The sequence below is a fragment of the Gastrolobium bilobum genome, unplaced genomic scaffold (assembly GCF_033153095.1).
Source record: "Gastrolobium bilobum isolate Gb01-03AN ecotype WA unplaced genomic scaffold, APGP_CSIRO_Gbil_v1 utg1595, whole genome shotgun sequence".
Classification (NCBI taxonomy): Eukaryota; Viridiplantae; Streptophyta; class Magnoliopsida; order Fabales; family Fabaceae; genus Gastrolobium; species Gastrolobium bilobum.
Window position 1 is genome coordinate 30,745 of NW_026899397.1, and position 17,167 is coordinate 47,911.

At 34.4% G+C, this 17,167-nt stretch overlaps 2 protein-coding genes across 2 annotated transcripts; both read right to left on the minus strand.

Moving 5' to 3' along the window:
- Positions 1 to 274: 274 nt before the first annotated feature.
- On the minus strand, positions 275 to 6,753 carry LOC133290302 (E3 ubiquitin-protein ligase UPL5-like). The gene is made up of 3 exons (XM_061488385.1): positions 4,905 to 6,753; positions 1,286 to 1,872; positions 275 to 816 (listed from the first exon to the last, which is right to left on the minus strand). The coding sequence occupies exons 1-3, from the start codon at positions 6,628 to 6,630 to the stop codon at positions 553 to 555; spliced, it is 2,577 nt and encodes an 858-aa protein (XP_061344369.1). The 5' UTR covers positions 6,631 to 6,753; the 3' UTR covers positions 275 to 552.
- A 2,705-nt stretch (positions 6,754 to 9,458) lies between these two features.
- On the minus strand, positions 9,459 to 12,534 carry LOC133290280 (F-box protein CPR1-like). Its single transcript, XM_061488354.1, has 3 exons — positions 11,116 to 12,534; positions 10,237 to 10,298; positions 9,459 to 10,050 (listed from the first exon to the last, which is right to left on the minus strand). Exons 1-2 carry the CDS (start codon positions 12,237 to 12,239, stop codon positions 10,259 to 10,261), a joined length of 1,164 nt encoding a protein of 387 aa, XP_061344338.1. The 5' UTR covers positions 12,240 to 12,534; the 3' UTR covers positions 9,459 to 10,050; positions 10,237 to 10,258.
- Between the last annotated feature and the right edge of the window lie 4,633 nt (positions 12,535 to 17,167).

The following is a 17,167-nucleotide window of genomic DNA, read 5'->3' on the forward strand; positions in this document are numbered from 1 at the left end:
AAAAACTGTAGTACTCACCATCAATTATAGCTAACAGTTGCAATGTATTTAAAAAAAAGCACTCATTTACGTCCTTATTATTCATAATGATTTTCTCGACGATAAAGGTTTCTGCAGCGACCTGAAAACAAAATCTACGAGAAAAAAGCAGCCTTTTTTTTTTTTCTGGAGGGTGAATGAGGATGCAGCAAATCGCACATCACAGAAAGATAAATTGTTAGAACTTAAGAAATGCTAATTCTTAATAGATCATGACAAAAGAGTTGCTCTTCGAGCATGATTGTCCAAACTTGTATGTCATGGCATGACGATACAATAGCTATTTACTAAGACCAAATCACAGAATTCTTAAATTTACTTAACCCCATATATAAACATTTGACAAAAGATCAATGACATTGCAACCCAGAATTGATTTGACAAAAGTGCCTTCTCACATCATTAATTCGAGAACAGATGGAATAATCCTATATATCCTATAATCTGTGCAAAGCTGAGTACCTATATTTCTATGTGCAGTCAAAACCACTTCTCCCCAAAATGCAGGTGTATTCACCAAGTACCAAAACTGCAACCAATGTGATCTTGAGTGATGACTCCAAGGCGATCTTGCATGACAGCCATAGATGAATAAGGGGGTAAACACAGCTGGTAAAAGCATGTGTGAGATGACGGCAGACGATCTTCAGGTTCCAGGGACCTGCAAATGTACAGACGGGAACCCAAACCATGGAAACCTTCAACTGGTAAATATTTCACAGATGTCCAAAAGAACAGAAGAACCTTCCTTTGTTCCGCTGACATTCTCCCAACAATCTGCAAAAAAATTAAAAAAACTAAAGCTGAGTAGGAACTCAGAGCAAATGTTGAAATAATGAGTTATTCGAATAACATTCAAGAAAGAATTATTTCAAAGGCTTCAACAACAACCTACTTTTAGCTAAAATGAGATCTTAAGCAAAAAAAAAAAAATTTAAAAAAAAAGATCGAACTTACTATACAGACTTATTGCATAGAAATTTGAAAATAAAAAGGGAAAAAATCCCTATGCACATAGCTCTCCGACTTTGAAAGGGTAGGAACAAGGGTTAATTGTAGACAATTTTATCTTGTTTCTGCAAAGAGGCTATTTCTGCAAAGTTGCAATCACATCGTTGCTCCAAGGATAGCTCTCTTAAAAATGTAAAAAAAAAAAAACAAAATTGCAAAAAATAGAAAAGAAATAAAAAAGAGGGAAGATAAATGTAAAGAGATTGTAATTCCATAAAACCAGTATCGTACACACCTCCCAAAACCAAGATATGTGACCATCAGTCTCTTTATAGCCATTATACTCAGTATGTGCCTTCCAATCTTCAACAGAAGTGGTATTTTCACTCCCATGCAGCATCCAGTCAAGATCTTCAAGATCTAAACTTTGAAAGAACTGCCGGAGCCTTGAGTTGGAAAGAATATCATCAAAACCCTTGGCAAAATGTGATACCTGCTCAGATATGGATGTTACAAAACGATTCTGTATAAGAAGATCAACATACTTCTCCCTGTTCTTACTATTCACTACAAGTCTTTTCCCACCAGGGCAAAGCTCAACCACTTTCCTGTATCCTAATTCCTCCACCTCTCTGACAAAGGTCAGTCCTAATGCATCAGAATCAATGAAATCAGCATCCATCTCCAATATTTGCTTGCAGCTGCTATACAAGTAAGGATCTGCATCCCGTATATCTTCTAAAGTAATATAGTTTCCAGCCAATTGCATGAAAAACGCACGATCAAAAACAATACCCACGTGCACCCTATTCATCAAAGCTAGTGCAATAATGCGACCAGAGAAGCTGAAGTACTCAAGGTGCAGAGGATGTACCTTAGATGCTGCAGATAAGTATACAAAGAATAAACTAAACTTGGATTGTGCAGAATCCCTTGAATAATATCTACTGATACAAGATATACAGCAAATAACATAAATACTAACACTGACCAAGCAACCATAATCCTAACGATAACAAATGGGAACTCAAGTTTGGTGACAAAATGCTAAATATTGGACAAGTTACACTGAATTGACTCCTCTAAACTGAGGGGTGCACTTTAGAGGGAAAAGTGCAGAGTTATAAAAGTTAATTGGAAAATCAACAGTTGAGATTGTGATAAAATACATGCACATGTATAACAAACAATTAAATTGTTAAAATCCACTCTTTTGATTTTCCCAAAAGGGTTATAACGCCACAGTTTTCCCTCTAAGGTGCACTCCTCACTTTAGAGGAGCCAAATCCATGTTACACAATGCAGAGTTGATCACTATTGATGAAAAAACAACAGATTAGTTTCTAAAAAATATAAGCACAAGTATAACAATTCATGGATATATGAAAAGCTAGACCTTTGTTGGATTTTTAATCTTCAGTAGTGTTAAAATTGAATATATAAATACATTTTTTTTCACTAATTCTGAAACTACACATTAATTCCTATATTATATAAAATTATAAATATGCTCCTATAAGTTAATTTACCCCTGCCAAAATAGTAACTCAATTAAAAATAAAACTGCATCATACAGTAACTCAAATATCATATTTGTATCTGTGCAGCATAGTCATCAGAGCCACACCACAAAATGTGCTGGTCCACACCCTGAGTTGATTGGTGGACTAGCTCGTCACCATTCCACATCTGACCAGGATAGCAGACATACTAAACTTGGTAAAGAACGAAAATACTAGCTTAAAGGAATCAACACAAAGGCAAGGTTGGAAGAAAAAGCCCACTGCTTCAATATAGTTGGCAAAAAAAAGGGTAAACCTACCCATTACTATCCTTAGGCCTTCTATGGGCATCCGTCTGAGCCACTTACAGTAGAAAGGAAATTCCCTTATTTCTCAGGTGGACCATTCAAGGTAATATAGCTATATTCACAATAGCAGGCCATATGAGACACTCTACTCTTAAAAATATTCACTATTTCATAACTAGATTAAAGAAAGAAACAAGAGACAAGTATCAAAATTTTATAAGCTTATGCCAAAAAACATAATAATAACAAAAGAGGAACGTATATACTTCAACAGTATACAAATTAACCCTCTTTTTAGCAAACACGTTACTTGAAAGACAAACTCTGAATTTTCAAATTTCTCTAAAATGTTCCCAGAGATAAATATGCTTTAAATAATTAAATGATCATAACTTAAATAAAATAAATGAATGAGAGACTAAATATGATCATAATCAGATAGCAGCTCTGCATGAGGAAGACAACATCATTATTGATGAGAATCATTTCTCTCACTTCATATGATTGATGGTTTGATAAGTATATATGATGGGGCCTTAAGCCCATTTAATAAAATCTATCAGAGGAAGAGGAAGGCCACTTGCTTGGGGAAGATAGCATCATGACAGTAAAGGGCGATGAAGAAGGGAAGTTAGTTATTGGAGAAGCCACATGGAGTGCTATGAATGGTGAAGGAGTAGTGGGGGGAAATGTGGGAAGGTGTTCCACGAATGGGGAGATGATATAAGGAAGTTATGCTCTAATACTCGGGGTGGAGAAAATTATTCTGAGTGAGTAGAGTAAAGCTGCTGGGCGTGGTGCTCAGTTGTTGGGTTCTTGAGACTGTCTCAAGAAGAAGGGTGTCATTATCAGTGGAAGACGGATAATCCAGCACCTCCAATAGTAGTCATGGAGTCTGTTATCTGTCCTTAGGAGTCTTGTATTACAGTTGCGTTATTAAACTACTGCTATCGTTGTGTTTATTGCATTGCTATTTTAGAATTGTCAGTCTCGCTTTCAGTCCGTATAAAGAATGAGGAGTCTGTTATTGCTCTGCTTTCCTGCGTTATTGTTGAGTCTATAGAAGGAGTTAGACTCCAATGGATTATTGAGTAATAAAAGTGTTTCTTTTGTTATTTGCTGCTGAATTTGTCTGGTACCATCAATATATATCCTAGATAAAAAAAAATAGTATTATGAAGCTATACAGATACTCTGAACTTAGGATGCAAAGATTTTGGCCTGCTAGAGTCTCCATGAACATTTACTTCTCAATTTGAAAGTCATTAGTGTAGTGTTAGGTTGCTGGCCAAACTGTTATTGAACTCCCGATGAAAATGACACTTGGGCTAGCAAACCAGTGGAAAAGAGTAAAAATAAGAGAAGGATTATATATTAACTGAGTCTATCCCTAAAACACATTAGTTATTGCCCAATAATAGCAGCTATCATAAACAGTCAGTAAATGGCCATAGCACATTACACGTGATTGTGATCAATCAATTGTGGATAATCTTCTGTTACATGGTTGTCATGTTTGATCAAATCTCAACTCTTCCCATGTTTGGTGCGTTGCATTACCCTGGGCAGCCAGGAAATGAAGTTCTATTCAGAGAGAAATAGAGGTTTTACATGATGGAGTAACTCTACAAGCCAGAGGAACCATTGCTATTGATACAGAAATAAATGACCTAACCTCAAAGTCTAAACTATTTGGGTGTTAACTCTACCACCAAGTTCATGGCCCTTAGCTGCAGTCAAGTTCTAACACTTTATTTCCATAATTTTTTCTGCTTTTAAAGTCAGATTTCATTCATGAAGTAGGCTCTGTTTTAGCTTTACCCTTTATTTTTCCCTCTAGCATTTTCTTTTACAGGGATCTAGCCTACTTTATAATTATTTGAACAAGGGTGTTACCCCCATGAAGACTAGTTCAACATATTTTACTACCCTAAAAAATATCATTTTGTAAACATTCTATAACTGTTTTCATATCTATATTTCTTTTGGAAAGGACACATGAACAATTATAAGTCATGGCCAAACATTTGCCATTTGACAATACTCCAAATGCATGGCAAGCAGCAGAGAAAAAAATGCATTTAGAATTCCAGATGAAACTCACCAGGATTAGGGAAAAATCTCCTACAGTCATTGGGGCATGCCACAAAAAGAGCATTTTGCGGATTAAATATTGCTTGACACACCAAAACAAACCACTCCCTCAGTACACCTGGTCCTGTAGCTTCCTCATTTTTGAACTCCATAAATAGACCAGCATGCAGGGACTCAGGCTTTGCTCCAGTTATGTACTCGAAAGATTCAGCTAATAACTTAGACCTGTCAATAAGCATCTCATGAAACTCTTCATAATCTTCTTTTACCTCAGGGAACAGCAACATCGCCAAATGCCTCCTAGATTCAAAATTGGTCACGCTTTTGTGCTCAAGAATCCACTGATGATCATCAGTTCTCTTTGCGTGCCGAATAATTAGTAGAGACAGCATGTTTCTTCTATGCATCAAAACTCTCCAAAATTTTTCTTCGGCACCGTCATAGAGCTTTGAGATTTGATGCAACTCCTTCAAGATGGAAAGATACTGATACCATCCCAAATAGACATTATCTCCTTCCCCTTGTTCCTTGTTAGCCAAGCATTCCTCCATGCCACGAAGGCACTCATCCATTTTGCTCAATAACTGAATATATATAAGACGAAGGTAATCAACCTCTTCTGCAAGCAAAGGGTCCTCCTGACAGCATTTTCCATCAGTCACAGAACCCTCCAAAGCTTGCTGCTCTCTGATTCCGGTCCTTAAAGGGATTAACAATGCCGTGAAATCCCGAACATCTGTAGAGAACGGCCCCGTGGAGGTGGGGCAACTTATACTCAAATCCAAATCCCTCAACAACGTATTTGCAAGCTCACGAACAAAGGGGCAAATATCTTGAAGCAAAATCGAGCTTTTAGGATTCCCAGAACCATAGGAAACACTACCATTCTCCAACAAAAACCCAAAAGCACTCCGGCAAGAGATATACAAAGGATCATCACAACCCACCACCCGTCGAAGCACTTTACATAACTCCAACACCACACGAGCACACGGACGATAAAACGATTTACTTAACTTAGTGTGACACCAACTCAAGAAATGCATGATGGAACAATTAGCACGGCCCTTGTTACCTGCATGGGGGGATACATAGAGCATCACAAGTATTGCGGGAGATTTAGAAGACAAGAAAGCTTCAAAATAACCAGGAACATTGAAGTTCTTGGTCATGAGAATCTTGATCACCTCCAGAGCATCGTGCACCACTTCGCCTCTGCACAAACGGCAAATTAGGGAAATCATATTGTCGATCACCTCCATTACTTTGGGGATCATCCCACTCCGCAAATTCCCAACCAATTGGAGATTCGCATCGTTCTGAATGCCACATTCATGCAGAGTCTGCTTCCACCGAAGCTGCTTCCCATTATATATCAACCGCTGCTCGCACACCGGAATCCCCGTCATCGTCTCGATGCGCTCGTGAATCGATTTCACGGTGTCTTGTGGGAAACCCTGCATCACCATGCTGTTACCCTTCGATATCATGCGAACAAAGAACTGCAACCGCGACGCCGCGGCGGAGGATGAATTGACGACGGCGTTGGCTTCAACGTCTTTCTTCATTCTGACGGAGACTAAGTCGAGAAAATCGGCGCAATCATCGTAATCGTCGAAGGCCGAAGTGAAGTCGTCGAATTTACGCTTCGCGGAGTGACGGTAGTAGTCTGTGGGGGCGACCCCGCCGCGCTGATCGTGATCGCAATCGACGGTGGGGGTTTCGATGATAGACATTCACGGGAACCCGCCGCCGCCGGTGAACAATGTGATCAAGGGCGGTTACGGTAATCAAGAGCAAAAGTTGTTAGAAACGGCACTCAGTGATGGTGGTGAGAGTGAGACAAATCTACCATAATTTTACCGTCCCCCAGGACTGTAATCTAACGCTGGTTTATCATTTATAAATAGGAAAAAAAAATATTTGTATTTATTTCCAAAACGACGTAGTTTTGATATTAAAATCTTAAAAAATAATAAATATAAAGATTATTATAACTTTAAAATAAATTAAAATTACAAAAACACCATAATTTCTGTTTCAAAACGACGTCGTATTGACTTACTGCAGATAAGATAATTTATCTGCAGTAACATGGCAATTATTTATTTAATTAATTATTCATTTATTTTATTGTTATATTGGGGAGGAATAAATTTGAGAAGGGTTGAGTTTGGTCATTCACGGTGTGCAAAGGGCACACGAAATGAAATGAAACTCCTATGTGGTAACTGCTAGCTGAGCTTGCTATGCTATGCTATCTGACGGTTCTGATCTTGCTGCCTTTATACCATTTCTACGAAAACGTCTAGTGGTGGGGTCCTCTGCCTTTTGGAAGCCATGGATAATTATTATTTGGTCAATCTCATGATAAAGATGAGCTCCTGTGAGAAGAAACGTCCGAGACAATGGCATAACAGAGGTAAGAAGACAAAAGCGATGTAGATTTAAAATAAGAGAGAGGGGTTATATTTATAATTTGTTTTATAAAAAAATATTATAATAAATTATATTTTCTTTTCAACTTTTATTATCTCTATTCTATCACTTTATATAAATATTAATTATTATATAATAATTAATATTATGATAATAATAATTAATATTATAAATAACGTAATTATTATTATTTTTAAAATTATCATTAAACTTATTTAATCAAATAATAATATTCACAGTAAATATTCTTAAACATGATTTTTGAAAGGGGAAATAGTATTCCTCTCCTACAGTGTCAAGTTTTTTTTTTTTTTGAAAAAAACAAAATCAATGAATCCTTGTGTTGCTGTGTCTACCGGATGTTTGGTAAAAAAAAAAAATTTATCAGGAAAATACAATAACTAAGAATATGGTGAAAAAATGAGTTTGATAGAAAAGTTAAAAAAAAAACTAATATATTACCCGTGCGATGCACGGAGAGAAAAAAAATTGATCGATCTGTTGAAAAAAAAAATCTAGAAGCGATTGTGTTCCCATACTCTAAAAAATATGTTTATTAGAGTGCGTCCAAGCCATTCATCCTTTCACATGTTTGATAGTAGGAGAGTTAAAAAAAAAATTATTTGTTAGGACAAAATATTACCAAAAAAATTGAGTTAAATTTTCTAAATTTATGTTTGGTTAAAGTTAAAATATTGATGAAAAATAGGATGAAATTACCAAACTAACCCTTGACTAAATACAAAAAAGACTCTCTCTCAAGTTTCTTTTGGCTAGTTTATTGATAAAAAATATTTGTCTCCATTGCTTTTTTCCTACATTTTGATTTGATGGAATAATGTAAATACAACTCTTTGAGTGGTATTCTGAAATGGTAAAAAATTTCAATTTTACACAAACTGATATTGTTATGTAAATTCAAATAATGAGCAAATTTTTTTGAAACCTTCTGCCAAACATCGTCAACTAAAAAACTCATTTCAACTTTTTCAATCATTCTAAAACAAACGTGCCAATACACTCCGGAGATTCATAAAGTCCTTTTTGAAATCCTGAAAAATTTAAAAACATTAAAAAAATTAAGCTATTTGATAATTAAATTTTTTGTTTTTGCTTAAACGACCATAATATGGTCATTCTAAAAATATCAAACTAATATCACTTTAAAATAATTTACCAATCTAATATTAGTTGGCATAAAAGCATGCACCTTCTGACATAAAAATTCGAAAACGTGAATGAATTGGTTCAGACCTTGACATCAAAACATGAATAAAATCTATGAGATAATAAATCATTAGAAAAAACTAAATAAGCTTCAGCTAATTTAAATTTAAACACTAAATGTTTAGTACCTTATAATCCAAGTGTCCGAAGGACAAAACCAGCACAGGAAAGCACTTCTTGCTTTCATCCGAAGGGCAAAAACCCCAGTGCCAAGTCTTTCGATAATCTAACCTTGTCAGTCTAGGAAGACTGCCATTTTGTTACGCCTGTCAAAAAAATTTACCAGACTGCTACGCCAACAGTAAATTTTGCCAAAATGACACGCGACATATTTCGTTACACTGTGTAGCGAAATATGTTTGCATATAATTCGCTACATAGTGTAGCGAAATATGCCACGTCAGGCTGTACAGTCAGAAAAAATAACACGTGTCAAGAAGGCAGAAATTCGCTACATTGTGTAGCGAATTATACTTGGATTCTGTCTGCTTGACACATATCATTTTTGCTGACTGTGCAGCTTGACATGGCATATTTCGCTACAATGTGTAGCGAATTATATGCAAACATATTTCGCTACACAGTATAGCGAAATATGTCGCGTGACATTTTGACAAAATTTACTGTTGACATGACAGTCTGGTAAAAATTTTTGACAGACGTGGCAAAATGGTCACTGTTTCATCAATCTATGAGAATAAATCCTCTTATGTGAAAAATATAATCATATTATTTGATCACAATCACTTATTGATGATGAGATAAAAGAAAAAAAATTATATAATTTTTAAATGAGTAATTGTGATCAAATAACATGATCACATTACCACTTTTTCACAAGAGAGAATCCACTCCCATCCATCTACTAATATTGATTCTGTAAATTCACATAGCAACAGACCTCAAAAGCAATTCATTCAAGTTTGACAAACACAAAGTATGGTTAGTCACTGGTACAACCAGATTAACACACATACATACAAAATCACAGTGACAGTGAAAATTTTCATTATTACATTACAACAAAACGACATAGCCACATAGGTCATCTTTTCTTTCTATTGCAGGTAAGAGAAGAGATGTTGCAGGACCCCAGTATTCAAAAATTGCAAGTACTCCAGTAAGAAAAGGAAAGGGTAACCCAGCAAGTAAAGAAGCAATGTACATCCGGCATTTGTTCTTCGATTATTGTTCACTTCAACTTCAATATTTGGAACTCGAGCCCTTTCTTTCACCTTCTTCGCTGTGAAACAAAAGGTGCAAAATCAAGGCAACACAAGGAAAGAGTCGTGGATCTTATCAATAAAAAAAAGGAGCTCTGTTCCAGATCAGTTCAACTCTTCCCCTCCCGTGAACCAAGGCCAATAATTTCATCAACACGGATAACTCATGAAGTTATCATCAATCCAGTAACAGCCAATCACATACCATTGGTTCTTCTAATGCTTTCTTACAAGGTCAGCCTGAATCCCTGGGACAGGAAGTCATCCCTGTAAAAATGTGAATCTCATAGAAGTAAGCTCAACAAGATCAATTATACATAAATTTGGAGTAATTTTATGGTGGGCAAATTTCTAAAGAATGATTTTCGCCATGAGATGCATATTATTCATGATTTTTATCAACACGGATAACTCAAGAAGTTATCATCAATCCAGTAACAGCCAGTCACATACCATTGGTTCTTCTTATGCTTTCTTACAAGGTCAATTTGAATCCCTGGGAAAGGAAGTCATCCCTGTAAAAATGTGAATCCCATAGAAGTAAGCTCAACAAGATCAATTATACGCAAATTTGGAGTAATTTTATGGTGGGCAAGTTTCTAAAGAATGATTTTCGGCATGAGATGCATATGATTGAGATGTTGTCGACAGAACAGTCTCAAAACTACGAAATCAGCTTGTCTAAATAATGGTTTGGGTGTGAGGATACCAAGGAAAAAAAGACAGATTCATTCATATTGAGATTTTTTCTCAATAGTCCGTTTGAATTGCTAAAAGATAAAGGACAGCAAAGCACAAAAGAATTATAGCTCCTTCGATTTTACTGAACAGTTCAAAATTTTGAATTTTTTAACACACTAAACCACATGACAAAATTTTGTCCACGGCGTAAAAACGAAAAAATAAATAAATAACCCTTGTTCCTCTTCATTTTTCCAGCTCTATTTCAGATGTACATGGTAAATTTTGTGTTTTTTATCCAGTACTCAAGCCTTTAAAATGGTGAATAACACCATGCTTAGTCTTGTGCATTAATAATTAAACAACAATCTGACTCAACCACTTGCGTTGTATTGAACTGTAGTATTCTGTGCTGTCTTTAAATGTTCATCACATGCATCCTAAATATTTAGGAAAAAAGTTTTGTCTAATAGTTTTATGTATCAACCATTGCTATTATTTTTCTGGTTAAAGGATGGTAGGGGACTTGAACTAGTCAAGGTCAACTCGAAACCAAGACACACAACTTATATTGTAACATACATAAATATATACACAAAATATGCGAATATATCATATAATAGGCCCAGAACGAATATGCCTTTAAAATACCTTCTCTTCCTTGTATTTTCGCATCCCAACTTGCGCTGCTTCCTACAATTCTCACCAAGTGAGGAAGGTGAGACAAGGCTCCCCATACAAATCATGCCTTCATTTAAATTGTGCACTCCCGGAATTCTAACACAAGTGACTTGTTCATCTTTCATGTTGTACCAAAAGAGCTTCTTTCGATCCTGTTCCAACAGAACCTTGCTTCCATCACTCGAGTAACCCAAAGGCCTCACAGATTTCAAAGATCTCATCTCGCGTGACTTCATCAACGAAAACACTTTACACCAGCTATCTTTCGATCCATATTTTTTCATCAACCAAACATCAACTCTCGTATCCTGATAATTCACAATCATGCACAGGCATCCTCCTAACAAAGCCACATCAATCTCGAAATTTCCTTCGTCTCCAATTTCAGGCAGGGGCACCACGAGGAAAACCTCGAGTCTGAGATCAAAAGCGACGATCAAATCGGGTTGATTCGGTTCGAGTTTTCGGGTCACGACCCAGTGCAAGGCATTACCAACGAAAACCCCCATGGTCCGCGCACAGCACAAGGCGTAAGGCATGCTGGGAAGGGTTTTCCACGAGTTGGTTCTCAAGCTGTAAAGCTTCACCTGCGATTCGAAGCTCCGATTGTGCCAATCGTAGAGAAACAAGATCCGAACGAGTTTGTAATCGCCGGCGAAGCTTTCGTGGCCGAAACCGTAAACGCGAACGGCTAATAGGCTGGCATCGGCGTCGGAGCGGCGCGTGGAAGGGAGGCAGGGAAGAATCCGGTACTTACGAAGGGAGGGGTTCCAAAACGCGATGTCGTCGGCGACATTGCAGATGCAGAGGAGGCCGTTGCAAGAACCGAGGAGTGTGATGCTGTTGCTGTAGCACATGAGAGGGTGGTTGAGCGGAACGGCGCCGTTTAAGTTGGGGAAATCGATTTGGTAAAGGTCGGAGTCGTTGCTGAGTATGAGGTTGGTGTGGATGGGGTTTTTGAGGTGGACGGAAATGAAACGGCGGTTGTCAATCAAGGAGCGCCATGACTTGCAAACGGAACGGAAACGGAGGAGGTAGATGACCGGCAACCGGGTGAGGATGTCGCTGATTACCTCATATGGAAGATCCGCCATAAGGATCGATAGCTAGGGTTTGGGTTTCCCCTTCACAGTGGACGAAACTAGTGGACGCGGTTTACTAGGTCTATGGCTTAGGCGATAATACATAGATGCACAAAAACTTGACTTTCACAAAAGTTAACACATACACACGTCACACGTTTGTTTGGGCTAGGAGTGATAAACGACCTTTCGGTCGAGTCGTGAAGGCTTGAGCTTACGTATCTAATATTAGTTGTTGAAATCAGGGCTTGGACTTGTATAAAAGCTCGTTTAGTAAAAAGGTCTCATGCTCCAATTCAAAAGCTCGGCTTTTGAGCCTCTCAGGCTCGTCTAGTATATTAATTTTTATTTTTATTTATATTTTTATACTATTTGTAATAGCTCTCTCTCTCCTCTCAATCCATTTCACCCTTATTTTATTAGTTAAACAAACTTTTTGAATGATTTTGTTCTATATTATGTTGTTTGGATATACATTGAATTTATGAATATTTATGGAATTACTAGTATTGTTGATTGTATATTTTGTTTGGATAAATTTTTGTTGTCTTATTTTTTCTAACATGCTAAATCAGGCTTTTATTTTTTGTAAATAAGGCAGGCCATAGGCCGATAATTATATTCGTAACAGGTAACAGACTTGGTAAGGCTAACACATTTAAACACAGGCTTAGCCTTTTAAGACCAAAGCTCGGCTCGGCCCGTTAACACCCCTAATTTGGGCTTCTCAAAAAAATAATTTTTATCTCTTCCTTATTTTAAAAGTGTTTTTTTACAAAAGTTAAAGTTATTTAATTTTTTAAAAAAATATTTAGTTTTTAAAAAAAAATATTTGACTTTTGCTTTTCTTAGAAGTTAAAATTCTTAGCTTCCGGAAAAAGTAAGTTTTTGACTTTTTTTGTGACTTCTGCTTTCTTAAAAAGCAAACATCCAAACGAACTAAAAACGAGAAATAATTTTTTTCTTGAAAAAAAACAACTTTTGAAAAAAAAAAGCTCATCCAAACAAGCCCTAAACTTTGTTAAAAAAATAAAAGAGTAAATAAATTTTGCTTCTAATACAGGTCGGGTCAAGTTTTTGTGCCGACTCGACCCAATTTGGTTTTTGTAGGTCAGGTATTTTGACCTGACTCGCTTTAATTTGAACAAAATCAGGTCTGATTTGTTTGAATTTTTTTGAACTAGTTCAGAATCGGGTCGGATCTGACCTGACTTGGTTTCTAAAGTGGGTCTGACTTGGTTTATGAAGTGGGTCAAATCTAACCTGACCTGTTTTTGACTTGGTTTCGTCACAAATTTCGTCGAAATTTTTACGTTGCAAACGTCAAAAATTTTGTCCCAAAATTATTTTTTCGTCGAAATACTTTTTGTCGAAAAGCGACGGAATTTTTTCTCTAATGAAATTTTTTACAAAAAAAAAAATTTCTATCGAAATTTATTTTCCGTCAAAAGTTTTGACGAAAATGATTTCCTCCATCAAATGTTTTAAACGAAAAAAGAATTCAGTCAAAAATTTTGATGGAATGTTTTTTGTTCAAAATTTCGATGGAAATGTGTTCTGACGAAAATTTCGATGGAAATGTGTTCTGAGGAAAATGTTTCATTTGAAATTTTTGACGAAATTTAGATTTTCTAAAGAATTTTTTACAGAATATTTTTTCCGTAAAAAATTTTTATCGAATAATTTTTTGTCAAAAATTTTTACGAATTTTTTTTACATAAATGTGTTCTGTTGAAAATATTTTTTATCAAAAAACTTGACGAAAATATTTAGTCGAAAATTTTCTATGGAATTGTGTTTCGCTAAAAATTTCGACGAAATTTTTTTTTGTCAAAAAGTTTAACGAAAATGTTTCGATCGAAAACTTTTGCCGAAATTTGAATTATGTAAAGAATTTTGATGAAATTTTTTTCAGTCAAAAAATTTCTATGAAAATGTCTTTCGTCGGAATTTTTGATGAATATGTTTTTTTGTGAAATATTTTGACGAAATTTAGATTTCATAAAAAAATTTGACAAAAAAAATTTTCTGCCAAATTTTTTTATAGTAATATTTTTAGTCACAAATTTTGATGAAAATATTTTTAGTCGAAAAATTTTGATAGAAATATTTTTCGTAAAAAGTTTTGACGTAATTGTTTTATGTTAAAACTTTTTTTTTTAATCTAATTGTGATTTTCTTTTTCTTTTTTTTTACATAATGGGTATGTGTCAAGTTTTGGGTCAATGGGTCATTATTAAAACGAGTCAGGTCTAAAACTGACCCAAATAAAAGTGGGTCAGTATTTAAACCAGTTCAAAAAAAATAGGTATTTATGGATCAGGTCAAGGTCAGATCAAGGGCAGAGCAAGTGAACCAATTTTTTTGCACACCATTACTCATATGTCTGTTTTTTTTTTTTTTTTTTTGTAAACACTCGTATGTCTGTTTTAGTCTTAGCAAATAAAAAAATTATCCGTGATTCTTAAGAAATTCAAAGTGGATCCATTTTAGTCCTTTTGACGGACTAATGTGGGTCTTTTTTGAATTTATGAGGGACCACGATTTCAATTAAATAGGCCCATTTTAAAGTTTTTAGGTACCATGAATAACATTTTTATTTGCTAGGGATTAAAGCGGGTATCGTGAAATTTACTGAAGAACAAAAAAAATATTTACTTAAAAGAAAATTATTCATAAAAGTATTTGGAAAAAAAAAAAAAAAGACAGTTTATGGTGATTTTAATATTAATTGAAAATTTGAGTAAGGGGAATGACTTAGAATTGGAAATTACTCTGGTATGTTATTTTACTTACCAATATGTCTTTGTCACTCCCCTAATAATCAACCATTATGTGTCTATACTCTATACTCATGGTTTGATAGCCACAAATTCGTATCGAGGAACGTTTACAATAACGAAAGTATGCCTCTCGTCCTGCTTCTTAACAAAACGTTGATGTACACTGTTAAATCCTTAGCCCCTAGAATAATGTATTCATAATCGGTTTGTGAAGAGGCGTGTAGAATATGTTATGTTCTATTCGAATTTTAAATAAATGTTTCTACATCATGTCTAATACCTAATACCGTGTCCAGTAGTGTTTATGTTATGTCATAGCCATGCTGAAATAATAGTAATAATAATTACACGTATGCTGTCAATGTGTCTTGTTGGACGCAAACATGGCACCGAAATTGGTGTATTAGTGCTTTATAGGAGAATAATTTAAGTGGTTGGGATCACTGTTAACTCAATGGTCCAATCAAAATCAAGATGAGAAAGAAGAAATGAAAAATAATTTTTTGACTAATTGTCACTTCCTAAATGGAAGGACCATATGGGTCTAGAGTCTCAAATAATTTTCTGCTTTATAACAGTGTTCATAAACCCGATCCAGCATGGTTGGGTCGATTCAGAAATTGGTAAATCGATTATATAACCGATCCAGGTGAAGTAGCAAATTGAAACCAGTGCAAATTTGTGCAACCCGGCTGATTTTGATAGAAATTGGTGACCTGAACGGTTAACCCGGTGACCTGACCCGATTCCTAAAACAAATTTCCAAAAAAAATAAAATAAAGGATTTTTTTTAAAATTCACAAATGGTTTGTTTTCTTTTGAAATATTTGAGTAATTTATTGCTTATTGACTTACATAACTTATGTATCTAGAAAATTAATATTATAATAGTTATGCACTATGCAAAGAATTTAGATTTAACTTATAGTTAGAGATGTCGTCTACTGAACATGAAGCATTAGTATCACAAGTATTATACATTTGTTTGATCCTTTGTAGGATAATAACGTGTATTTTATTATTTTTCGTTTTAAAATATTGAAATTGATATTATTTTTTTACAGATATTTAAGTATGTTTATAAAAAAATTTATGTAAATTATTAGATGGGTTTTATGTTTATCTTGTAACATAATACAATTTCACTTTTCTATACATACATTAAAGAGGTGGGGTCCACATATTTTTCTTTCTCTTTCATCATTCCACTTCCTCTCTCTCTTTTGTTGCGTGTGTTGGAAACAAAACTTAAGTTATGTAACATAACATTAATAAAACTCATTATAGATTTACATATACTTCTCAAATCTTACGATTGAACCAGTGATCGAGTACTTCAATAAGATCCATGACCATGTCAAGTTTAATAACATTGCTTTATATTATTTGAAGGAATTATTTTACTATTAAGATATTTCTAATGTCATTTCATTAAATTTTTATTTTACTTATTAATATAAAAAATAAGCAAATAATTAATATTATATTTATTTAAAAATAATAAATAAGATAAAATATAACTCATATAGGTAATAATAAAAAAAGGGTACAAAGACCTGTCTGGATGGGCTAAAAAATTTGTGTATTATTTAAAAAAGTTTTTTTGTTTTTTGAAGTCGAAACGATTATGCGTAGTGGACTGTACGTAACTAGGAGAAAACACCTTGCATCAGCAGAAAACAGATGCGTCATATTTGGGGCCGCTCAAGGCCCAATTTATTTGGGCCACGAGCTATCTATTTAAAAAAATATTCACATACGATTTACTGGGAGCCAAGTTATAACATGAACTGATGAAAGTATGAAACAAATTTTGTAAAATCGGAGAGGCAATATAAATCTAAATTTGTAAATATATCGTTTATTTTGTAAGTTTTTGTAAATATAAAAAAATAAAAATAAAAAATATTCGAGAGAACAAATATTTAAAATAAATAAACAGATATTTATAATTTATTCATATAAATTTCAAAAATTAATTTAAAATCAAAAAGAAAAAAATTAAAACAATAAATTATATATATATATATATATATATACAAATATATATATATATATATATATAATTCAAAATAAATTTTAAATTTTAAACGATAAAATTTAAGAATATCATATGTGAAAAAATAATAGATTATGAAATAAAGCTACACTCAATAT